Source organism: Octodon degus, unplaced genomic scaffold (genome assembly GCF_000260255.1).
Source record: "Octodon degus isolate 3935 unplaced genomic scaffold, OctDeg1.0 scaffold00008, whole genome shotgun sequence".
NCBI lineage: Eukaryota > Metazoa > Chordata > Mammalia > Rodentia > Octodontidae > Octodon > Octodon degus.
Genome location: NW_004524584.1, coordinates 28,159,970 through 28,184,807, shown reverse-complemented (window position 1 = coordinate 28,184,807; position 24,838 = coordinate 28,159,970). Strand labels below are relative to the sequence as shown.

General features: G+C 49.3%; 1 protein-coding gene across 1 annotated transcript in view; it reads left to right on the top strand.

Moving 5' to 3' along the window:
• The first annotated feature begins 6 nt into the window (after positions 1–6).
• Positions 7–24,838, top strand: part of Dap (death associated protein) — a 56,245-nt gene continuing 31,413 nt past the window's right edge. Inside the window, exons 1-2 of the mRNA XM_004625201.2 lie at positions 7–114; positions 9,814–9,910. Of these exons, the coding sequence (XP_004625258.1) occupies positions 60–114; positions 9,814–9,910 (152 nt within the window). The 5' untranslated portion in view covers positions 7–59. The remainder of the gene's footprint in view (positions 115–9,813; positions 9,911–24,838) is intronic.

Sequence of the window (24,838 nt, the reverse complement as noted above, 5' to 3'; positions counted from 1 at the left end):
TCCGCGCCGCCGCCGCCCGGCCCGCCCCGGCCCCGGCCCCTCCGCACCCCGGTGTCACCATGTCTTCGCCTCCCGAAGGGAAAATAGAGACCAAAGCTGGACACCCGCCCGCCGGTACTGACTCGTTTCCACTTTCTCTGGGGCTCCGGGCAGGGAGGGCCGGGGTGCGGGTCGGGGTCCGCGCGCTCCGGTGCGCGTGCGCGTGCGCCCAGGTCCGCGCGGGCGAGTGCGGCCCCGAACCCCGCCGGCCCGCGCTGCGCACCCCGAGCGTGCGTCCAGGAGCCCCGACGCAGATGCGTGCAGATGGGGTGGCCTACGCAGTGCACAACCTGAAAACAGTTTTACTGGTTGGTATTCAGTGGGAATTTGCAGCTGCTTTAAAAAGAAAAATAAAGGCAGTGTTTTTCATATGATGAGCGCATCTTTACGAAAGAGCCGAAGGAGCGGCAGTAATTCTTAACATCAGTGACGCAGTATGACTTATTTTACCCTCTCTTTCTGGCCAACCTTTTTTCAAACATCCTTTAAAAAATTTTTCTAAACTTCTGAGACGAGGAAGTTAGGCTCAGAAAGAGCCATTTTTCTTTGAAAAATAGGAATCCAAGCCAACTCCACGTTCTTGTGCGATCCTGTACCGCTCGATTTCCATCTCTGCTGACCGGTATGGCCAGACAGTAGTGAGGTGACCAAAAGGCCTTGGTTCCAGAAGCCTAGTCCCAGCAGTGTGCGGGGGTCTTTTAGAGTCTTCCTTGCACACGATGGCCCTAGAACTCAGTCTTCTGGTAACGGGAGCATAAAGGAACGTGGCTTTCGTGTGCCACATGTGTGCATTTTCTCATAGTAAAGATTCCTGTGAGCTCAGAGCTGTCTCCCCGGCCCCTCCCATAGGGCACAAATTATCTCCCTCGTTGTAGGGAATCAGAACCTTTCTTCAAATAGGCTCCATTCCAGCGCAGAAATACATTGTTTCTCAACAACAACAACAGAAGTAACCATGGGGTGGAAACATGCCCAACTGTCTTAAGAGGCAGAGTGCACAAAGTGGCCCAGTGTAATGGAAAGGGTTGGGGAACTTGCTTTGTTTGTTTTGTTTTGTTGTTTTTGGCGGAACCGGGGATTGAACTCAGATCCTTGAGTTTGCCAGTCAAGCGCTTATCCTACTGAGCCATCTCCCCGGCCCCCTTGGGGAACTTTTGTGTTGCATTGGTTAAAAAAAAAGAAAAGAAAAACAAAACGGAGGCTGAGGGTATAACTCAGTGGTAGAGAGCTGGGGACCCTGGGTTCAATCCCTAGCACCCAAAAGAAAGCCAAAACATAACCACCCTCATAAGGATTTGCTTTTAGGTTAATTGACCTTCCTCTAGCAGCGTAGCAGCGGGGTTTTGTCTCCTCCCGCGGTGAGAGACGAGTTCACTGATGTTTCTGTTGGACCAATACCAAGTCTAGGGAGCAATAATTAAATTGCATATAGAGATGTAACCAGATGGAAACTTTTTTAAAATCAGAAGTACACACTGTACATTTGAACTCCTTGAGAGAAATTTCTTGCAGGATTCTGATTTTCTAAGTCGTGAGCAGCTAATATTTTAAGTTGCAGGCGGCGACTCATTTGTGCTGGTCACCGGGAGAGCGTGGGCTCCAGGTTTTCACGAGGCGTGCTGCTGCACTTCTCTGAAACTGCAGTTTCCTCCTTGGTGAAGGCCGAGGGTGGGCCTAGATCTTGCTCTGGGGCGTTCAGGGCTCTGTTTGCATCTGGGAAGCTGTGACTCTGGCTCTTCTGCTTGCAACACTCTCTTTTCTTCAGGCTCAAAGCCCAAGGCAGGTGACCCACTGGTAAATTTAGTAACACCCAGCCTGGCCCCCTAGCTTGGGAACCCCGTATTTAGCAGGAGTGCTGAGGGTCCCTGTCATTGTAACTCAGCGTTCTCCAAGGCCAGTTAGACTCAGCAGAGTTGAAGGAAGGGTGTGTCCCTGTTCCCGGAAGCATGGGAGAACAGGTGCCCTCTCCTCAGTGCCCTGTCGTGCATTACCCATCGCAGAGCCCCCAGCATGCACACTCAGAAAGCTCCCAGTGTTCTTGTCCAGTCTGGCATTGTCAGAGAGTAGACTGTTTATAGAGTGAATGCTAAAAAACAACAAGATATAACCTACTCTAATAAAGGATAACTGTCAAGGGTAGCCAAGAGCACAGTTTGTAAAACAAAATAACTACCTTATAAACTTAGGGAACACTTCCATTAAGTGACTAAATTGTTTGACAGACTTGTGCTTAAATCTTCAATCAGAAATAATAAAATTCTTTTGCAGTGATTCTCTCGCTGTTCTTTTGTGTTTTCTCTTTATTGCTCTCAGACCCGTCCCCTGTCCCACCCTTATCCCTGCAGTACCCCATCTTCCCTTTTACACTTTCCTCCCTCTGTCAGCACCTGCCTTTCTACACCGAGCTTCCCCAGCGGGTTGCATGAATGTCTTTATCCCACAGCGCTTGGCACAGAGCCTCAGTAAATAGCTCTAGGTGGGTTTCTGTGCCGTCTTCTCTCCCCTCTCGCTGCTGCACCGTGAGCTGAGCCCCTGGCTCTGTGTCGGAGCCCTCTCCAGTTTGGAGTGAGGGTGAAACAGTGACTGTTGGATGGTACAGCATAGCCACGCACTTCTGAGAACCTTATGCTTTCCTTAAGGTAAGGACAGTGAGAACAGTGCCATTCCCACAGCTGCAGTCCCACACTTCAGGAGGCAGGGGCGGGAGGGTTACAAGTTGGAGCCCTGCCTGGGCAGCTCAGCAAGACCCTGTCTCAGTAGGGTCTTCTGTAGACCCAGTGCAGAGGCCCTGGATTTGGTCCCCAATACCATACCACAGGCACATAAAACCTAGCCAAGCTGTTGGGAGCACTCTTGCCAACTTGGAGCCAGTGACCAGGAACTGACCTGAAGGAACCGCAGCAGCCCAGCGCAGGATGCCATCCCTCGCCAGGTACCACCTCCCAAGGTGGCAGCTTAGTGGGAAGGAAGGTAACCTGCAGAGAGGAAGTACTGCCTGCTTTGCATCATGTTCCGTAGGCGTCTCGGTGGAAGCAACCCAGGTCTGGGACGTGAGACCCTACCTCTGCTTTCCACTACAAATACACAGAGGAGGGGTGAAATTTTCTGTGATGAGAATCACTATTAACCTAGATTAGCAAATAGAATTAGAGGAGGCTCTCTGCTTTATCTAACAGCAGTAGCGACATTCCCCAGCAGAAGGGAGGACATGGCTGCAGCCACACTATTACTGCCGGCCTCTGAGCTTTGGCAGTGACAAGGATAAATCACTAGATACACGTTGCTGGCCCTGTTCTCACACACCCCCGTTTCCGAGAGGAACCCAAACCCTGTGACGGTGAAGCCTCCCAATACATGGATGTATTGGGTTTTGCTAACTTTATGTGAATATTCTTCAAAAAGTAGAGAACATCCCCCACAGACCTGAATCAAATGAAAATAACGAGCATGATAAAGTGAAATGGGAAATAGACCATTTTGCTGTTTTTAGTAACCCAGATAATTCAACTCTGTTGTATTAAGCAGGAATTGAGGGTGTGCTTAAAAGTTCTTGGGTGATGACTCCCTGCTCTCTTCCTGCAGGAAGGTTTTCAGATGATCTGGGCTGCTGCGTGCTAGAGGCAGAGGCTGATCTGCGTTTTGTTGTTTTTAGCTCCCAGTCTCAGGCCTGCTCAGCAGATTCCCCATGTGCACAGCCTCAGGACTGGTCAGAGGTTGAGGCGCAGGTAACGGGTCTGCTCTTGCTCCTGCATGCCATGGGACCCGACCTGTCGGTCACTGCAGCTTCAGCAGCTGCCAGGCAATTTCCCTTCTTTGGCTTAGTGAGAGCCACCCTCGGTGCAGGGTCAGGAATTGGTGGCAGCATAAACCATCGCCTCCACCTGGATGTACACATGGTCCCTGGCAGGACCCCACCCACCTGGGGAGGACATGCAGGGCTGGATTGTGATCCCCACCACGGACGATCCCGTTGGACTCCAGTACTTAGGCTTCCCAAACACTTCCTCTGCCTCTGGCCTTTTATCCTCCTCCACTTCGCCTTACAGGGTCCCCACCCCCATGCCAGCCTCCTAGAGAGGCTGCTGGCTTGCCAAGTGACTCTTCTCTCTCCTCTGCCCAGATCTGCCTCTTGACATCTAGGCATGGTGACACAGCCACTGCTGTCTCTCCCCCATGTGTCACCTTCCTGAGTCAGCCACACACTGGCCCTCGTGATCCATGGTACCTGCCTGGAGACAGACCATGGCTGTGGTCCCAGCTGCCCGGGAGCTGAGGCAGGACGATCGCAGATTCCAGCCCAGCCTGGGCAGTATAGTAAGTTAGCGAGACCCTGCCTAAAAAAACAACCAGGATGTAGCTGAGTGAGAAGGAAGGTCCTAAGCTCAGCCTCCAGTACCTCAAACGAATTAAACTGAATTCAGTGACCATGTTCTCCTGCCCCAGTCCCTTCAGCAAATTCTGCTAATCTCACAGGACACAGCGACATTCAATTCCATTTCCCTTGCTTACTGCCACTGCAGGGCTCTACCTGAGATCATTAGATTTAATACTAACTTACAACATGCTGGAGATTTTCTGTCCTTTTGTTCTTCCCACCAGAGCAGTCCTGAGGACCTCTCAGCTCCTGTAGGGGGATTAGCATCTCTTTGAATAATATCTCAATAGCGCTTTCCAAGGAGAACAAAGGTAGCTACATTGTCGAGTCATGCTCCAGTTCCTGCAGGCCCTGCTCTGGGGACACTTCTGCTCATCACCAGCCCCTCCTCCCTGCTGGACACCTCACATGGCTCATGGGCCCTCCAGCAGGGAGCAGCCCCGCAGAGAGCTCGCTGCCGCCCGTCCTCTGCAGGGTTTTCCCGCCCCCTGGTGAGCATCAGCGACACCCTGATGCTGCAGGGCGGTAAGGCCAGTGATCCTCGGTAGTCTTTGGCCTTCCAAGTGCTCCCAGAAGTGCCACAGTAGCCAGGACCACAGCGCCACCCAGCTCTGTGTGCTGGCGGAAGGGCCAGCGTGTGGCTGGCGCGCAGCTCCCAGGATGCCTTGCGCTGCCTGCCCCTGAGCAGGAGGAGTGCACTCGGGGTGGGCAGGGCAGTGCTTGGCCCAGCAGCAACGAGACGGCGCGCATGGCAGTTGATCGGATCTGGGACTTTCCAGAAGCCTCATGGTGGCAGGCATAAATCATTTAAACCGTGACTCACGGATATGCGGACTAAGCACGTAGAGCCGTGCCACAGCCCACAAAGAAAGCTGGTGATATCAGGGTGATGGTTGGAATGACCAAAGCATTCGAGGGTGCCCGCAGTCTTAGTGACAGTCGGGGGGCCACTTGGTCAGCACCGTGGCAGGCACGCACGTCACAGGCTCCTCACTCCTCAGCTACACCTGGCTTGGTACCGTCCTCCACCGCGGAGGCAGCACGCACTGAGGACCTGAGCACCGCGGCCTGCTTGGTTAGCGCCGAGTTCTGATTCGTAAAACCTGCTCTTGACACGAGCTAGTGGGAACGCCTCCTCCGCCTACCCTGGGAAGCAGAACACCGTCATTGTTTCCGCACGGCTGGAGGCGCCTGAGACCAGCTCTAGCAGCGTGCTCAGGCACATGTACACGTGTGCATATGCACGCGCACACACACACACGCGAGCACGCAGGCGGAGCTGGGATTTGAACCTGTCGAGCTCAGTCCTGGCACCCAGGCCCTTTCCCGCTGCACAGCACTCTTGCTAAAAGGAAACTAGCAATTACTTAAGTGTGAAGTTTGAGTAACAGCCACCGCAACAAAAATCTGAGTTCTTTCTTTCCAGTGTTTCTCATGAAATTACTTAGCTTTACAAATAATTCTGCAGAGACTTCTGAGAAAATTATCCTGCCGTTGTAGTTTTACAAATGGAGACTTTCAGAGACACTGATCCCACATTCACAATAAATATGGGCTGTCATATGTTTTGGCAGTAGTGCAAGTTCCCATGAATCTGTCGCAGCCTTGAGTTATTATGCTTATTGCCACTTTTTATTGCTGCGTTAATCACCATACATACAGAGAGGGATTGATGGAGTTAATTGTTTTTAGCAGCTGGATTAAATGTGAGCACTCGGGCTGGGTGACCGAGCCCTGACACAGGGTCTTGCCTCACCAGCGGGGTGGACGGGCACTCTGCAGCCACCTCTGGAGACAGTCGCTTCAGGTGTCACCTTGATGGTCATTATCGGCTTCCTTTGTGGTTAGGTGCACTGCCCTTTTTACTTTCAGTGGGTTTGTAGAACACATCTGTGAATTATAGCTTAAAAGTTTTATATCTGCCAGATAGCAAAGAGTCTGAGGTCACTTTTAAGTGGGCACCCGTGTGCACTTCCCAGGGCTGCCGTAAGCATGCCACACCTGGGCAGTTGCGACAGCGGACAGGTCTGTCTCCTGGTTGCAGGTGCTGCAGGTCTGGGCTTTCCTGCCGGCCTCTGTGGCATGTGGCGTGTGGATGGCCGTCTTCTCAGTGACCTTACTTAGCTGTTTGTCTGTACACGTGGATCCCTGCTGTCTCTCCCTCTTGGAAGAACACAAGTCCCATTGGAGTAGTACCTACCCTACCATAGCTTCTGCCTCTTTAAAGGACCTGTCTCCAAATCCAGACACAATCTAAGTTTGTGGGCATTAGAATTTCGCATTATGTACTTTAGTGGGGCAGCTTTAGGTCCTTCCTTTGGGGAAAAAATTCGTGATTCTCAGACCCCACATCTCAAGACTAGAAAACCATCACAATGTACTACAGAATTTTATTTTTAGTCACCATTTCTAAAGGGGTGGCAGATTATGTGAGCTGGGAAATGTTAGATTAAAGTCTTGGATGGTGGATGCTTTGTCTTTTTTTGTTTGTTGTTTGCTTTTGTTTTGTTTTTTAAACCTGAGCTCAAAGTGAGGGAAGTTCCCACAGACCAAAAGCAAAGAAAGATGAAGTAAGAGTTAGCATGAGACTTGGATCCACATGAGGAGTGGAGCAAGGCCCCAATCCCCTACGTAGAGCTGGATCCTCAGAGGCCAAAGCTTGGAGGAGACTGTGAGGGGCACAGGAGGATGGCAGGGAAGCTGGCTGTATCCGCCGGGGGTCCAGCTGTGGCAGGCGTCTCCTCGAGAACTTGTAAGCTCAGACTCATTTTTATGAGTTGAGTTCAGGTTTACGTGCTCTGCTCTTCCTATCTGGAGAAAGCCATCAAAAAGCTCCCCAAGCCCTGGGCTTGTAGTCTGACAGAAGCAGATGCCAGAGGGGGTTGTCTCTCCAAGACCACAAGATCTGGTAATGACAATTACAAGCATGTAATTCATACGTGGCCAGCCCAAGAATGAGAATCAGCAGGTAAACTGCAGGATTAGACCCCCAAGGACCTCCAGCCATCGGCAGGTATGCCTAAGATGATAAAATTAGGGGAGCTGGAAACTCAAGGGAAACACGAAGACCCTGTCAAAAAAAGTCCTATTGAATTACAGACCAAAACATAAGCTCTAGAAATGAGAAATAAAATGATTGGAAAGTCACTTACTGGTATCCAAGCAGGTTTGGGGAAGATCTCTGGGCAGGATTCTGTTCCTCCCAAAGTAGACTTCACCCTGCATTGAACGTGCTGGTGCAGAGAGAGCCGTAGCTCAGCCCACCTGTGCACCGTCTCAGCACAAGTCTTTCCTGCACTTATGCCCTGTGCTGCCCCTATCTGATAAGACAGCTGCTAGGGCACTGCTGGTCCCCAAGAGCCAGCACCTTCTTCCTGAAGGCAGGCACTGGCAGTGTCGCCCTGGGGAGCATCAGGACTCTAACCTTGCCTCGCACTTCCGTAACTTGGCCAAGTCCAACCAAATGTGGAAGCCGAGAATGTGATGTGGCAGGGTGAGTGACAGTACCGCTGGGATGCAGCTGGGCAGTGGCAGAGACCTGGTGACTCGGGTGGGGAGTTGAACCACCGAACACCTCAGTCTTAGAAAGTTTGGCTTCGTTCTGCCGGTGAGGCAGGCTGCTGAGGACCCCTGTCAACCAAAAGTCACAACTATGCTTTAAAGGAAATAAGAAATTAGTTTATTCTGAGCCAAATATGAGTGGTCGTGGCCTAGGAATGCAGGCTCAAGTGACCCAGAATAGCGTAATATATCTTGCAGAAGAGATGGCATCAGCTGCAGCCACAGAACAAAGAAAGTCAGAAGTTAACGCAAGTGACGAGCACAGGAGCGGGCCGGAGCGGGGCTGCAGCCGGGCAGGGAGCCCTTCCCTGAAGCTTGCAGCCGTCCTCACTGTGCTGGCGGTGGAAGCCCCTGGTGCACTCATTTCAGCAGTGCACGCTGAGAGTTTTACCTGAGTCCTGAGAAGGTAGACAGTGCGTCTTCCGCAGTGACGGTGCTTCACTCGGCCAGTGTCGGCGGCAGGATCTTTAATAGAGATGCGGCTTCCTCAGAGAACCAGCAATCTGTGAAGCTAAATTTTTGGATGCAGGGTCAGCATCTCCATTCTAATCCCCGGAACACTACGATGCTGAAAGATAATAACCAGGGCTGGCGAGATAGCTCAGCAGACTAAGCACCTGCTTAGGCAAGCACTGGGACTGGAGTTTGATCCCCGGTCCCGCATGCTGCACCAGCCCCACCCCTGGGTGCACTGAGCTGGTGACAGAGTCCGGGGTTGGTGGCACATGCCTGTAATCCCAGTGCCGGGAAGGCTGAAAACAGAAGAATCACTATAAGTCTGAGCTGTGCAGTGAGACCCTGTACCAAATTACCAATTACATACATATTTGTATATCATTAAAAGAAAATGAAAACTTACACACATAAAAAGTTTTGTAGATGATGTTCAGACTGTTATGACTCGTGACAGTCAAAAAGTGGAAATCTCCCACAGGCACGTGATCCCCTGAAGAGTGGGTAGATTTGATTGAGTGTATCCATGCAGCAGGGACTATTGGCGCTCAGAGGAGTGTTGGTCTGAACCACGCTGCCACACACATGGACCTTGGAAAGGTGCTCGGTGAAGAGCCGGTCACCAGAAGCCATGCACTTTGTGCTTCTGCTTCTAGGCCGATGTGTACAGCAGAGAGCACCAGAGGACTGGTGGCCGGGAGCCTGGGGAGGGGTGCACAGGAAACCCCAGCTCGCGGCATGGGCTGGTGTTCGCAATGTGACCATTACATGGAACAGTGATGGTGCACCTCTGAATACACTCAGAACCACTGTGTTACACTGTGTACATGGGTGAATTGGAGCCGGAGATGTAGCTGTGCACCACAGCACCCGCCTGGCAAGCACAAAGTACTGAGTTCGATTCCCAGTACCAAAAAAAAAAAAAAAAAAAAAAAGGAAAGAAAGAAAATGATAAATTGTATTGCATATAAGTTAATGTCAACAAAGCTATTTTTAAAAGGGGCGCTAATGCCTGTCAACCTCATAGTAGCTGTCCTGTGACGGTCATGGCCACGTCACCCCATCTAAAGCATCAATGTTATCTGAGGAGATAAAATATCTCCTCAGGGCAGGGCCGAGTGACCTTTGTTAGGTGAAGGAGGCTTGCAGAACCTAAGCAAGCGGCCACTTCGCTGGCCTGTGTCCTGTCACATTGCTGTCTTATGAAGTATTGAAAGGTGACCAAAGGCAGACATGAGCGCCTGGGCACGGCTCTGAAAAGTTCTTCAGCGAGAGGGTGCTGAGTGCTGTGCCCTCTTGTCTGTTCCCCCGCCCCATCCCCACGCCCTGGTCCATGCCAGCTACCCCTGCCTGCCCTAACCCAAGCTCTTCTGTGTACATTGCAGTGAAGGCTGGTGGGATGCGAATTGTGCAGAAACACCCACACACCGGAGACGGCAAAGAGGAGAGAGACAAGGATGACCAGGAATGGGAAAGCCCCAGGTAGGATGAATCTGGTGGCTTGCTTTGCCTGTACCTTCATTCTGTTAAACATTTACACATGTTCTCTGTCCTGTGCTTCAGATAACTCTCAGGCCACAAGGCCACGCTGGGTGTCTCCTTTCCCAGGGAGTGGGGGCAGCTGTGCCAGGCAGGCAGCACCCTCCCACCACGCAGGTGCAGAGGAGGGGCTTGCAGGCACAGCAGCCAGCCGGCAGCCTGGTCTGGCCAATGCACCCCTTTGTGACAGCAGCCCCCCCCAGGCCTACCCTGGAACAGCTCACTGCATGGCCCTGGCTCTAGCAGGCCCCAGCCCCAGCCAGCCTTCTCCCACCAGCCAGGCCACCAGAGTGGAGGACATGGCAAATTCTCAGCCTTAGGTCTAACTCGGGCTCTCCTAGGAAACTCGCTGGGACTGCCGAGACCTGAGACCCCAGAACTGCTTTCAGCCTGTCTAGAGTGAGCAAGGCAGGTCCCCATGAGTGACCGTGTACCCTTGAGTGGTGCCTCAGCCCTAACCTGCTGGGCCCTGGCCCTCTCTGTTCACCCCTCTGCCAAACAGCTGTGTTCCGTGGAGGTTCTGGTCCCAGCTGTGTTGGGGGACCCAGCCTGCACTGTCCTTGATTTTGTCATGCACGAATACCTCCGTGGAGAGGAGCGTGAACCTACAGTTTCTGCTTGTAACTTGCCTCCAGGTGATGCCTTGGCCAGCGGAGGAGAGGAGGGTGTGCGAGGGAGGGAGCCTGTATTTCTGTGCAGCCGGCATGAGGTTGGACTCATTCCACTGTGGCAGCTGAAGGCGCAGAGGGCCTTCTCCCCAGCTTGTGCCTGGGGAAGAGGATCACACATGGCCACACATTTGCCTTCACCTGCACCTCCCCTGAAAATGCAGTGGGAACTGCAGGGCACCTCCAGTGGCTCCAAAAGAGGGGCTCAGGGGGCCCTTGCCAGCAGGGGAACCCACGCCGCGCTGCACGAACATCCCTGCCCTGCTGGGTATTTTCCACAGAACTCTGCGTGGAAGGGCTCCTGGATCAGCCTGAGGGGAGGATAACATTTTGGGTGAAGTTTCAGAGTCATTGTGGCCCATTTGAAATCATGAGATCAGCAGTGGAAAGGAGTGTCCGGCCTGGGTTTGGGTTTTATTTGTCTTACTTTTTTGTTGTTTGCTGCTGGGGATTTGACTCAGGGTCTCACGTGTGCTAAGAAAATTCTACAATTACATTTCTCCCGGCTGCTTTCACAGAGCTGTGTTTAGACGTAGCATTAATAGGTCTTGCAGGTCTGTGGTCCTCAATCTGAAAGCCTCTGGTACCATTTGTTTCAGGATTCAGCACAGTGGAGCTTTGGGAAGAATCCTGCAGACTTTAGGAGAACAGGCTGCTGTGCCGGCCCTGCCCCTGGGGCACGCTGAGGTGGCAATTGAGACTGAGTGTGGTGGTGCACACTGTGATCCCAGCTCTTGGAAGGCTGGAAAAAGGCAGATCACTATGAGTCTGATCTAGTAGTGAGGCCATGAACACCCTGTAGACCCTGCCCTAAAATACAAAAAAAAAAAAAAGGAGAGCAGGGCAGTGGCCCTCCCAGCCATCGCCAGCAGGGCCAGCAGCAAGTCGTGTGAGTTGTATTCTGTGTGTGCTCCATGGGGGAGCCGAGTACTCAGGCCCAGACACCTTGTGCCTCTGTTCCCGTTCTGTGTTGCCTTCACATGGGTGATAAGGAAACTTTGGCTTCTGCGAGCGTTGTTGGATTCTGGACAGTCAGAGTACATGGCCCTCTGTAGTTTCCTCCTACAGGAGGCCAAGTGTCCTCATGTTCCTCATCTCCTGCTGCTTCCTAAGAAGGCAGGCAGCAGACAGAAGAAATAGCCTTAGTGGAACAAAGCCTGGGCGATGGGGAAATCCGAGCTCTACTGTGTGTCAGTGAACGAAACAGACCGCAGCTGCTCCCCTGCCCAACACAGCGTCCCGACCATGAGAGATGACGAGCTAGCCGCCTGTTTAGACACACAGGTGCGTGATGTAGTTTGGTAGCGGAGCACTTGCCTAGCATACACAAGGCTCTGGTTTGGTCACCAGGACTGCAGAAAAAAAGAACCAAAGAGCAAGACGACAGACAGACAGACAGACAGTCAGACAGACAGACAGAACTATCAGATAGATCTGTTAGCTTTCTTTCTGCAGATTTTTCCAGGGGACAAAATACCGCATTTGCAGAAGATGAGCAATTTAAATTTCTATGCCAGCCGGAGAGATAGCATAATGGCCTGTTTGGCAAGCCCAAGGTCCTTAAGTTTGATCAAGCCCGAATTTGATCCCTGGTACCAAAAATAAATACATAGATAGATAGAAAGATATGCTGGAAGATGAATGGTGGCAAGAGAAGATCAAATACCCGGAACCTTAAATTTTAGCATATTGTTTTCACCTACAAGACTTGCTCTGGTCAAGCTTGGAATGCCTGCCATTCTGATCTTCTAAATACATACTTCTTGTCATGACATACCAATTATTACCATACTATCTCTCAAGTAAAAGTTTTTTTTTTTAAAATAAAGGGTAATAAATGAAAAAAAAAGAAGGTGAAAAGAGATAGATAGATAGATAGATAGATAGATAGATAGATAGATAGATAGATAGATATACAGGATAGCTTCAATAATTGTACTGCTGACTTCTGCAGGTGTATTAAGAGGAGAGGCTAATAATTTAATTTTTTCTCTCTCCTTTTTAAATTTTATAACTTTTTTTCTACCAATTTTGCGTGTTTGTATCTGGTAACCTGAACAACTAATCTGAAGATAACAATATACAGTATAACAACCATTATTGAAGTCCTATTATTCTCTTTAGTGAAATTTTGTATTGTTTCTAATGTTTTGGTACTATTTTTAATTGCCTTTAAATTAAAAAAAAAAAATTTAGTGCTCTCATTACCAATCCAAACTACAAAAAAAAAAAAAAAAAAAACCCACACACTTGCTCTGTATCTCTGAATACCCAGATGCTTTGAAGCAATCCGGCTACAGAACACTACCATGCGCACAGGGGGTTGTTGTGGCTGTAGCTGTCCCTGCCTGCCACGGAACTGCCCGCATACAAGCACACACAGTACTCGTGCCGATGTCCTGCCTCTTGTCCTCTGGACTTTGCAAGACTCTTTACCCACGTGGGTTAAGCTGAGGGTGCAAAATGGGTGAGACCGTGAGCATCAGAAGCACTGACCCTCACTAGTGAAAGCTGTGGGCTTTCTTCCGGTCACAGAATGACCCCATCTCTGCTCCGATTGATATTTTCTCTGTAAACCAGAGCTTGATTGGACAGTGAAAGGGGAAGAAAGCCACCAGCGGTGGACTTGGGGCTCGTGGCTCCGCCCCGTCACACCAGCCTGCACCCTGTGCATGGCTGACTTCTCCCTCCAGGTCGTCCCAAGTTGCTGATGGGTAGTTCAGTCATCCCTGTCAGCAATAATTGTCACCAGTTCTCAAGGCAGCAGTGTGACTGCCTTACTTCGGAGGGCTCTGTTCACCTCAACTCGTGTCAACCACGCAAGCGCTCCTTGTGGTCTTCTGTAGTTCAGAGTTGTACCCCCACCCCAAGTTTCTGTTCCCTGTTCAGTGGCTCGCAGAGTCAGGTGGCTTTTCAGGGTCACACAGCAGATAGGTGGATGAGCCCTAGCACCGGATCCAGCTTCCTCTTCTTTAGTTTCTAGTCTGCGCCTCCCGGCTGAGCGCCTGCTTTGCTGTGGGCCCTGATTGGTTGCTTCGCCCGTACCCTGGTGGTGGAGTGTTCATCATACAGACAGGAAAGCAGGGCTTGGGGGGTGGTCCTGCCCATGGTAATGGAGTCGGTCGCAGCAGCCGGGTCAGTATTCAGCCCTGTGTTCAGAGTCTTGGAAGCCTAAGGCCCTCATGTGATATAGGAGCCCCTACGTGACATAGACTGCAGTCTAGATCCTTCTACAAATAAAACCTTCTGGCTTGGAGGTTGCCGAAACCTCTCCTGTGCTTCTCAGACCCATAACCCTGCCCTTCTGCAGCCTCGGCACCAGGAAATGGTCTAATTACCAGTTGACGCCGGGACTCTGGAGGACGGCATTGCTTTGCTTTTTACATTTGGAAAGGCCTAGTTGTTTGCAGAATTTAGAAAACATGTCATTACCCTCTTGGAAATGCCATATGTCGAGTGACTTGATCACCCACATTATCCTAACCACAAAATTTTGAATTTTTTGAATCATATTTTGATGTTTTGAACCAAATGTGTCCAAATATAAAAATAAGTGCATCATTTCAGAAGCCAATTTTTTCGTGAGTCAGAGATCTACATTTGCAAACTCTTCTTCACTTTTTCCCAATTATTAGTTATTGAAGACTGATTTTCAGTTCACTAATTCATGCCTGGTGGCTTCCTTTCCCATTCACTGCAAAAATCAATAGAGCAAGATTATAGAGCGAGTAACAGCCACATTAAGGGTGTTATTTTATGACCAGAAGAAAGCCCACAATGTTTACTAGTAATTATTTTCCTCATTTCCTTTAATCTTATCATTTTCAAGGGATATGGAAATAATTTCTTATGTCACCTAGTTTTTTTTTTTTAAGATGCTACATTTAAAAGATATTGCAGCTGAAAGGAGAAAATATTGCCCAAGAATTTTCATCAGGCTGAGGTCTAGTTACCTGAGTCTTCATATCCGGGAAGAGGCGGCTGCTCCATCGCACTGGCTGGCACTTTCCTGAGCCGAGCCGCTGCTCCCTGCCATCCCTGCAGTGACCCAGTTGGAGAGAGCCGGGGTTCTCCTCAAAACGTGCTGTAGAACACAAGCTAGTGCACGCAGTTTCATAAGGGATGAATTGCAGGCCTGGCGGCAAAGGAAGGAAACGGGTACATGCTGGGTGTGTTCCGAGGCTCTGCCATGAGCCCAGGCTTAGGACCAGGTATTGAAAGGTAACGAGTGGCAGGAAGAGTAAAGTAGGGCCTAATAGGTTTGGCTACACGTGGGGTTGGATGAGAAAACATGAAAGAGGAGGCGATGGGGCTGAGTAGCAGAGATGAGGGAGCAGGCAGGTGTCCGGCATCGTCTGTGCTTTGCACTGTCCCACTCTAGAACCCTGGTCCCTGCTGCATGCGCAGCCAGGATGTGGGAAGAAATCAGCTTGCACACGAACAGTGACAGATGAGCCTGACTATAACGCAGATGATTACTGTGGCCACAGGGGAGGCTGAGGAGAAGACAGCTGATAAGTGTAGCCACATCGAAGAGGGCAGCACGGTACCAAGTAACTCTGGAAAGAACATTGGTTAGAGTATTGTAAGGCTAAAGAGAAAAAAGAACTATACCTAAATATTGTATTCCACTTAGTAAATGTTGTATTCCAGTTAGTAAACAGGTTTCCTTAGGGGTTAGGGTAGCAATTCTGGCATTGTTTCAGGTGTATTCTAGGACCAAACAAATTGGTAAAATATTATGGATCCTGACAGCAAAGTTTCTTGCTGCCAAGAAAGAAGCTAGAAATGCGAAGCAGGGAAGATTGAGATGAACGCTGTGCTGGTGAGCGGGAATTAAAGGGATCTGGAAGAGCTGATGGTTTTAGGTGAACGTAGGGATGGATGGGTGGACAGAGGGGGCATCCACACGCATACGTACCTGCAGAAATAAAGGTCAGTGGGTGGTTAGTATGCGTACACACGCTTCCTCGCCTTGTTCACTCTGAGGGTCTGCAAGAGCAGAGTTCTCCAATCAGAGGAACAGGGATCCTTGGAGAAACAGTTGCTTTCAGGACAAGGCAAAATACTAGATGAGCCTGGAACATCAGAGAGTCTAGGACAAGGACGTGCTCCAGCAAGGATGTGGTCATGAAGGCTGCCTGAGGGTCTCCTCAGGGCTAATGCTGGAGTACTTCTCTATAAAGCGAATAGTGACAGTAGTGGGCTAGACCTGTACAGTGATGGCAGTATCTATAATTCCGTGGCATAGGTAATTAAGTAGGGGGTAGGCACAGCTCTTCTCTGTTGAAGAATTCCACTCCATCAGTGCATGAGGAAGGAAGGCAACTGCATATCGCTAGTCAGGAAATAGCATAGGAAGAGGGCGGGCAAGATTTACCAGTAGAAGGTAGGATTTGCAGGTGAAAGCTCAAGGATAAGAAGGATATTTGTGTAATCTCAAAGCATCTTCCCCAAACAGTACCAAATGAGTATATTTACAGGAAACAAAAATGCAGTGTTGCTTTGTTGGACCCCAGCTGAGAAACTGCATGTTAAGTGGCTAAATTTTTGCTACTCTTTGCATGTTTGTGAGTCCCTGAGTGTTGGTTTGAGAAGGATTTTTTTTAATAATTTTATTGAGAAACAAATAGCAACGAGACAATTTCACAACTGATTAGTAGGTCAGTTTCAATAATTAACACATTCTATATTGTCTTAGTGGTTATTCACTGTACAAGATGCAGACATGATATCCTGTCCACAAAAACTATTAGAATAAATCTCTCTACTCATTGAATTAAGAGAATACAGCTGTGTATCTATCCTAACTATTTTGAGTATACAGATACAAAATGGTCGTTCATTTGTAGCCCCCTTTTTTGGTTAGTTTTGTCAGAGAAGTACATTCCATTGTCATTTAAATACTGTAGGTGCATGAATTCAGCAAAATATTCCAATATAGTCCAATAGTCCATAATAGTAGTGGGTTTTTCATAAGACTGTCAATGTCCGAAGTCATTGACTTAAACATTTTACAGCTCATCATATTAATATGACCTTACTTTTTATACTTCACTTTCATACTTTTCTGCTGGATGGTTAAGACCAAGAAAGAGCAAAACCTATATAACAAGAAATGTAACTTTGTATCTGATAAGGTCAGTCAAATCCCCTCAGGATTTAACCTGAAACTCTGTCCCTCGGTTTGTAGATCCTTTGTTAGTGTCAGCCATATGGATGAGTCATGGCTATTGCTCGACCAATTTGCTCTCTGTGAAAGCTTGAGAGAATGTTCTCTCTGCATGTTACTCTCCTTAGGCACACTCTACATCATTAATCACTTTCCTCTGTGGCCCAAAATCTCCTTGATCAGAAAATTTGGGACCCAATTGAGTTACATGACATTATAGTAAAAGCTCTCATACGTCCTTACTGACCTTGAAAGGCTAGGGCCAAAATGTTGGCTGTCCTTGTAGCCCTTCTTTTTCTTCAATTTTTGGTCTGTGAACTTAAGTTGTTAATCTTCCAGAAGAGAAACTTAATAATATTATTACCCTATAACATAGGCAATTGAGCTAACCTCACCATCTGTCTGAATATCAAACATCTTAGATATAACATGGAACAGGTATTTTCCATCAAGTATTGATATGTTAAACTTCAAGTGTCTCCAAAATATAAAGAAAAAAGATTAAAAAGATAAAAAAATATTTTAAAAATAAGAATAAGCATTTACATATTTTTACACTGAAATTTAGAATTCTAACAATATATAGCTTTGTAGCAGGACAGTCCTGTGACTTTTTTAAAAAAAATAATTTTATTGAGAAACAAATAGCAATGAGACAGTTTCAAAACCGATTAGTAGGACAGTTTCAATAATTAATACATTGCATATTGTTGTCTTAGTGGTTATTCATAGTACAAGATGTAGACATGATGTGCTGTTTACAAACACTATTAGAACAAATTTTTCTATTCATTGAATTAAGAGAAAGTAGCTATATATCCTAACTATTTTGAATATACAGATACAAAATGGTCGTTCATTTGTATCCCCTTTTTTGTTTAGTTTTGTCAGAGAAGGGTATTCCATTGTCATTTAAATATTGCAGGTGTGTGAATTCAGCAAAATAATCCAATATAGTCCAATAGTCCATAATAGTAGTGGGTTATCCATAGGACTGGCAATGCCAGAATTTGTTGACTTGAGCCTTTTACAGCTCAGCATATTAATATGGCTTTACTTTTTATACTTTTCTGCTGGATGATTAAGACCAAGATAAAACAAGAAATGTAACTTTTGTCTAAGCAACTGTACTGAAGATAGGAATGTGTAATGGTAGGGTCATGCTTGGAATGCCTGTCATTCTGGTCTTTCTTCTAAATACATACTGTTTGTCATGACAGCTTTTTTCTCCCCCCCCCCTTAGGCTGGCTCACAATGCCTTAAGGGCAGGTCTGGTAAGGGATGAGGATCTGGGGATCGAACTGCACCACTGTATCCTGAGTCTGAGTGGGTTTCCTTAAGCAAGCATGTCAACAACTGAGCTAACCAGCAGGCCCCCTGAGTGTTGGTTTTGAATTGCAGATAAATGTTAGCATGTAGACCAAAGTCCACAAAGGAAGGATGTGTGAGTCAGAAATATTGACTATATTTAGTATTTGTCTCTTTATCTAAAGTGTTTCTCAACTTGCATTTTAATTTAGTACACCTTCAAAAAATATTCTCCTCCCTGAACAGTTCAGGAAGCCTCCTCATGTGGGGTGTGGTGGTGCGCACCCCCAGGGCGAGCACTTGGAAGGCTGAGCTGGGGAGATTGCTGCAAGCTTGAGGCCAGCTGGATATACAAGCGCAGCCTGAAAGACAGCAAGAATTTGTCTAAAATAAGCCACATCCAAACCATCGCACCAGGTTATAAGAAACATTTTAGAACAAGAATGAAACAGAAAGAAGCCCAGTGGAAACTTAGTGTGATGGCAGTGGATACAGATGCAGCCTGTGGAGGTGATCAGGATTAGACACAAACATCAGAGGAAGGCCCCAAGACTGAGCCCAAGAGGCTTTGTGCAAAAGAGGGAACACACACATACATGCGCCATGTGCCCCGTGATGCTCTCCACTGCCTTGGCAATCTGCCAGCAAGAAGGCAGTCACCAGGCGGAACCCTGAACCTTGGTCTAGAACCACGAGCCAAAGTAAACCCTCCTTTCATTATTGTTAGCCTGCCCCAAGGATTCTATCCTAGTAACAGAAAATGTACAGTGCAGAAGATCTGCTATGTATGAATTCATTCAGCTTGTATTTTGCTGAAAATGCATTTGTTTTGCTTTAACTTGGAGCACATGCTTTTGCGTTTAAATTTCTCATTCTCTTTTGACCCCTTCAAGGTGCCATTCCGTTATCTCCTGGTCTCCACTGTATGCAGTGAGAAGCCAGCTCTACCCTGTTGCTGTCCCCCGCGTGCAGTGATTCTGCTTGCCTTGGGTAGCTCGTGAGTCTCTTTAGTGTTAATCTTTAGCATCTTATCTGTGACATGGCAGGATGAGTGTCTCCGTACATATCTTACTTGTGGTTCTCTGAGCTAGGATCTGTAATCTGGTGCCATCCATTTAGAAAATTTGTTGACTATTACCAAAAGACTTTTTTTCTGTCTCTCTCTTTTCCCAGGCCCAGTGATAGCTTCATAAACCACTTTCTGGGCTCACAGGTATCAGTGATCTGTCCTCTTCACCAGGCCTGACTCTTTTTCCTCTTCGGATTTCAGCTTAGACAGCTTCCATGTCCTGGAGAGGTGGATGCCACCAAAGCAGTGCATGGTCCTTAGAGGTGCGCCCAGGAGAAGGCACAGGTGTCTCCATGTCCCGCAACTGGCACTGTCATCCTTGACTGCCTGGTGAGATGGTGTCTGCTGCCTGGGCTGCTTTGGGTTAGCTCTAAAATGTACCCCCAAATGCTCATAGCTCAAAGGTGGGTGCACAGACGGTGACTGGACTGAACAGTTCTTAGCAGGTGCGCTGACAGGAAGTGGAGCCTGGTGGAGGAGACGGGCCCAGGAGTGGCCTTGAGCAGTTGAGCTTTGCTCCAGCTTTAACCCCTGCCAGCCTCCTGGCTGCCGGGACGTGAGCAGCTTTTCTCCAGGCCTTGCACCACATTCCTGCCTCGGAGTCAGCCCACCATGAACTGAAGCCTCCTAGACTGTGAGCCAAAAGAAGCCTTTAAAAAAAAGAAAAAGAGAAGAGAAAATGTGTATGCAGGCCTGTTGTCTCTGCAGTGTACAGCTGGCTGGCAGCTGCCTTGCCAAGTTCCGTGAGCCACATGGCTTCGAGAGCAGAGTTTATTGCCTGCCCGTCCTCGGGGCTGCCTGTCTGCGAGGGAGATGGCATCCGGGCACCTTCCATCTGAAGCAAATCGTGTCCCACGCCTCTCCTGAGCGTCCAGCCCTGATGCCTTTGGCTGTCCATGCATGCCTCATAATCTGGCCTTACCTGGCAATCTTCCTGGGATTTCTTTGCATTTCCTCTGCCTGTCTGTCCCTGTGTCCACATCTCCTTCGTGGGATCAGGGCCAGCCACGAGGATGCATTTTAAATGTTTAACTCTGTGAAGACCCTGTTTCCACATTCTGATGCACTGGAGGATTTAAGATTTCAACACAGCCTTTTTGGAAGACATAAATGAACTCATAACAGATGCCAGACTGTGATTCATGGCATTACTTAATGATGCAGTACAGTTAACTGTTAAGAAATAGAAAATTAAGAGCTCTGATGTTAGAAGAAGTTGCGGCTGTGTGCCAGCCTAGCTCCCGTGGCCAGTGTGTTCAGGGTTGTTTTTTTTATCTCTGAGCTGTGATCTAAGTGTTTGATCTTTAATGATGCCAGGCGGTGAACCAGTGTCAACACCATGCACTGGCTCCCCTGTCCTCTCTTATTCCAGGCTGTTGTCAGCTACTTTTCAGAGAGTGAATGAAGCCTTTTCCCCAGGATGTGTGTGGAGGTTCCAGTCAGGCAGAGGTGCCGAGTGCCGGCCAGAGGCCAAGTCCAGTGTTCACGGCAGCCATAGCTCCTGGCATGCAGCGGGCCGCAGAGCCCTGTCCTGACCAAAGGCAGAATCTCCATGTGCTCAGTGCCTGTGTGACAGGCAGTGTCCCTCAGAAGGAGCTGCCTGGTTGTTACCTGAGGTGACTTTGCAGAAAGCCCCAGGAAGGCATACAGAGATCCTGAGAACAAAAAGCCTTTGAGGCAGGATTTCACGGCACCAGCAAACTATAATGAACAGCCTGTCTGCCCTGGTAAGAAAAATGGGAAGAGCCCTGTTGCTGTAGGAGCAGCAGCTCTGCCTGTTGGGGCCGCCCAAGCGAGATGTGCCGCTCAGCTTCCTGGTCTCAGGCAGAACAGCCCGGATGAAGGGCTGCTGTCTGTAGACAGTGAGGGAGCCAGGGAAGAAACGCTTGGCCAGTGGCCACTGGAGCCTCGGGAAGCTGATGGAGCTGGCCCAGACCCCACATTTCGAGCCGGTCCCCAAGGCTGCTGGCAGTGTCTCCACCGCACACTAAGCGTCTATGAGGTGGCACCCAGGAGGGGCCACAGTGGTGCTTTGGTGTCATCTCCAGCCCTCCTGCAGCTGTGCACAGGGTCATGCAGGCCCTGTCCTGGCTGCTATCCCCAGGGGCAGGACCCAGCAGTCCGCCTCCTTGGAGAAGGAGGGAGCTAGGTTTTGGGGCTGCCTCAAAACAGACCACAAGCTGGGTAGCGGCAGAAGAAATGTGCTGACTTCCAGTTCTGGGGGCCGGAAAGTCAAATCAAAGCATAAGCAGGGCTGTAACCCCGTGTCGGTGCCAGGACTGCCCCAGGCCCCTCCTGGCCTCTCTGGGCTTCTTGGCTATCGTCAAGTAGCTTCTGCCTGTGAACCCGAGCAAACTGCCCTTTGTAGAAGAGTGTCTCCCTGTCAGATTGAGGACTTGCCCTGGCTCAGCGTGCCTTCACCTCACCTAACACCGTCCTCAGCAGCCGTGTTTCCAAACAGGGCACAGTTCAGTAACAAGCATCAGGCCTCGGGCCTCTGGGCATCAATTGGCAGTGTTGGGCGCCTACAGCCACGCAGCCCCGGGGAGCCCCTGCCTCCCGTGCTCACACCGCTGTCCGCAGCGAGCACACCCACAGCCTCCCCATGGGCCAGAGCAGTGCTCTTCCCAGGGGTGTGAACCCAAACTTCGACTGTGCACCCCGCCAGGGTAAAAGAATATTGTCTGAATTTGGCTCTGATACATGTATGTTCATTTTATTTATTTATTTATTTATTTATTTTTATTTTAGGGAAGGGTCTACAGGGTGTTCAGGGTCTCACTACTATATTGGACTCGTAGTGATCCTCCTGCTTACAGCCTCCCAAGAGCTGGGATTACAGGTGTGTGCCACCACACCCAGTCTCAATTGCCATCTCAGTGTGCCCTGGGGGCAGGGCTGGCACATCAGGCCTGGGGATCGAACCCCTGGCCCCTGCTCCTGCTGGCAGGTGCTTTAATCCACTGAGCTATTTGGCCGGCCCGTCTATGTTCATTTTAAAGCTGCACACATTTAAGATAGTTATACTACTAATTTCACTTAGTTCATTGAAAAGAAAAGTTTATGCAAATGTTGTTCAGACAATTAAATGTCTATATCTTGTACTCTAAGTAACTAATTTAGAGATAAAAATATACAATGTATTAACCATTGATACCCTCCTATTATCTTGTTTGGAAATTTCATTTATTTTTCTCTTGAAAAGAAAAAAAAAAGCTTGGGATTTAGCTCAATAGCAACCTGCCTGGCAAGTGTGAGGTTCAATTCCTAGTACTTCTTCCCCACCCCCACCCCTACCCTCCAAAAAAGGAAGAGAAGAAAAAAGAAAACCCTGTCTACACTTTAAGGGCCAGGCAGACAGCTCAGCGGATTAAAGCTCCTGCTTAGACAGAGCACAATGACCAGGGTTCCATGCCCAGTGTGCCATGTGGGGGCCCTGCCCCGAGGGCGTGCTAAGACAGTGATTGAGACTGGGCATGGTGGCCCATGCCTATAATCCCAGCTCTTGGGAGGCTGAAAACAGGAGGATCACTACAAGTCCAAGCTGTGTACTGAGACCCTGTACTGAATACATTAAAAAAGAAAAAAAAAAGTTACATAAGAAAACTGTACACATCTACTTATGAAATGTACAAGAAGTGGATGGTAACATTTCAATAAAGGAAATAAGCAGTATTTTCAGTTTGTGGCTAATCCTCACAACTGTGCTATCATTTGCTAATATCTCAAGGTCCAGACACCCTTGAGGTAAAGTTTCTCATTAGTAATTCAGGATGTGAATCATCTACATTTCTAATGACCTTCTGGGTAATTTCAGGATGTGCATGGGGCGGGGCGCAGGTTGTCAAATCTGATTAGATTGGTGGTGTTTGTGATGTTGTTAATGAGTAGACACAGGGCTGCCCTTTCTTCCCATTCGTGTGTGCCTGTATTTGGATTAGCTGCAGCCTCTGAGGGACTTTGTACAGGACTTTTCTTAAGCTGCTTGTCCGTTTTGTAGGCTGTAATTTAAATTCATTTATAACGCATTTGTGCACCACTCTAGGCACTTGGGGTGGATCAGGGACAAACCCAGAGACCTTAACTCATCAGCCCACCAGCCGAGCATGGGAAGGGATGAAGGCCTAGGGGTGGGGACCCCAGTCCTTCCCCGGGGCCCTCAGGGTCATGGGACAGACTCAGGGGCAGTCTGCCTGCCGACCGCTGCTACAGCCCGTGGAGTAGATAACGGCAAAACTTAATTTGTTCTGCTCTGTTTCTTAAGATTAAGAAGTGAATAGAATAGTTTTAATATTTAACCCATCTCCATGACTAAAGTATACCCTTAAGCATAAAAGACTGACCTAGTCATTGATTGGTTCATGGTGGCCCCAAACCGGTTTTGTAGTTATACATGGTAGGGATTAAACGTTCCTTCTAAAGCCCGTGCATGCTTGTATTTTAGCCTGATCGATAGCAGTGCAGCTGAGGATTTTAAGCCCGGGACCGCCTTATGACACAGATTCTTTGGCTCTAGAAGTCCCCAGAGTTGGCGGGAACCTGGGCTCTGATTCCTCCTGAACCAGCCTGCCTCCCTCCCGGTGCTGGCGCCGGAAGAAGGCCGGAGTCGGCCAGCAGCAGAGCCTCGGCAGGCAGCAGGGGAGCAGATGGGCGCCCGTATGTCGCGGGAACCTGGCTGGACCTCTTGGACCCGGGGGAGCAGGAGCCCGGAACCGCGGGGAGGCTGCGAGACTGCGGACGTGGAAAGCAGCTGTGATGGCTGAGCTGCCGAGCGGCCTGCCCGCGGGAACGTGTTCCGAGCAGGTGGAAAGCAGCGGGCACCTGCCACGCGCACGCGGCTCTGGCGGCCACGCCCCGTCCCTGCGAGCAGAGCCCGCTGTGGCCGCGGTGTGACTCAGGGGCTTGCGCCTGGCGTCGGGAGTGTTTTCTTGTCACATGACCACATGAGTGGAATGGAGACCTCCTCTCTAGCAGCAAGAGCGTATATAAACCCTCTTTATTTCAATCAGTGCTACTGACTTCGCCTCAGACACACAGCACTCTGAAAAGACTTGGTGGATCAGCACTAATTCACCTCGATTCTTTGGAAGGAAGGCAGTGAAGTGACTTAGGAACTTAACAAGGGCTTTCTCCCTAGCAGGGCGGGGCGGCTGTGCTGCACGGGCTGCCGGTTCTGTGGTCCTCTGCTCTTGGGGCAGGAAGTGTGTGGTGCTCCGCTCTGTGCGCCCCCCAAGCTAGGGCTGCTGTGAGGGGTTAACGGCCGGCAGTGTTCAGGGCGTGTGACCCTCAGGCTTGGAGCTGGGCTTTTCCTAAGAGGTCCCCTGATCCAGTGCTACCAAGTGTGTCCCTGGAAGAGGTAGGACTGAAGGTTTTGCTGCAGCTCCGAAAGGATTCAGATGCTGAATGTCTGCCGGATAAGGGGCGGGGTGGAGGAGGTTCTGTTGTTGTTACCTGCTTCTGTGTATGTCAAGAAGAGCTGATGGGGCTGGTGAGATAGCTCAGTGATCTAAAGCACCTGCTTAGGCAAGCTTAGGCAAAAGCTCAGGGACTGGAGTTTTGATACCACTTGCCACACGAGCCACGCCCCCAGGGAGGGCTGAGCCAGCACACACAAAAAGAAGGAGAAGAAGAGGAAGAAGAAGAAGGAGGAGGAG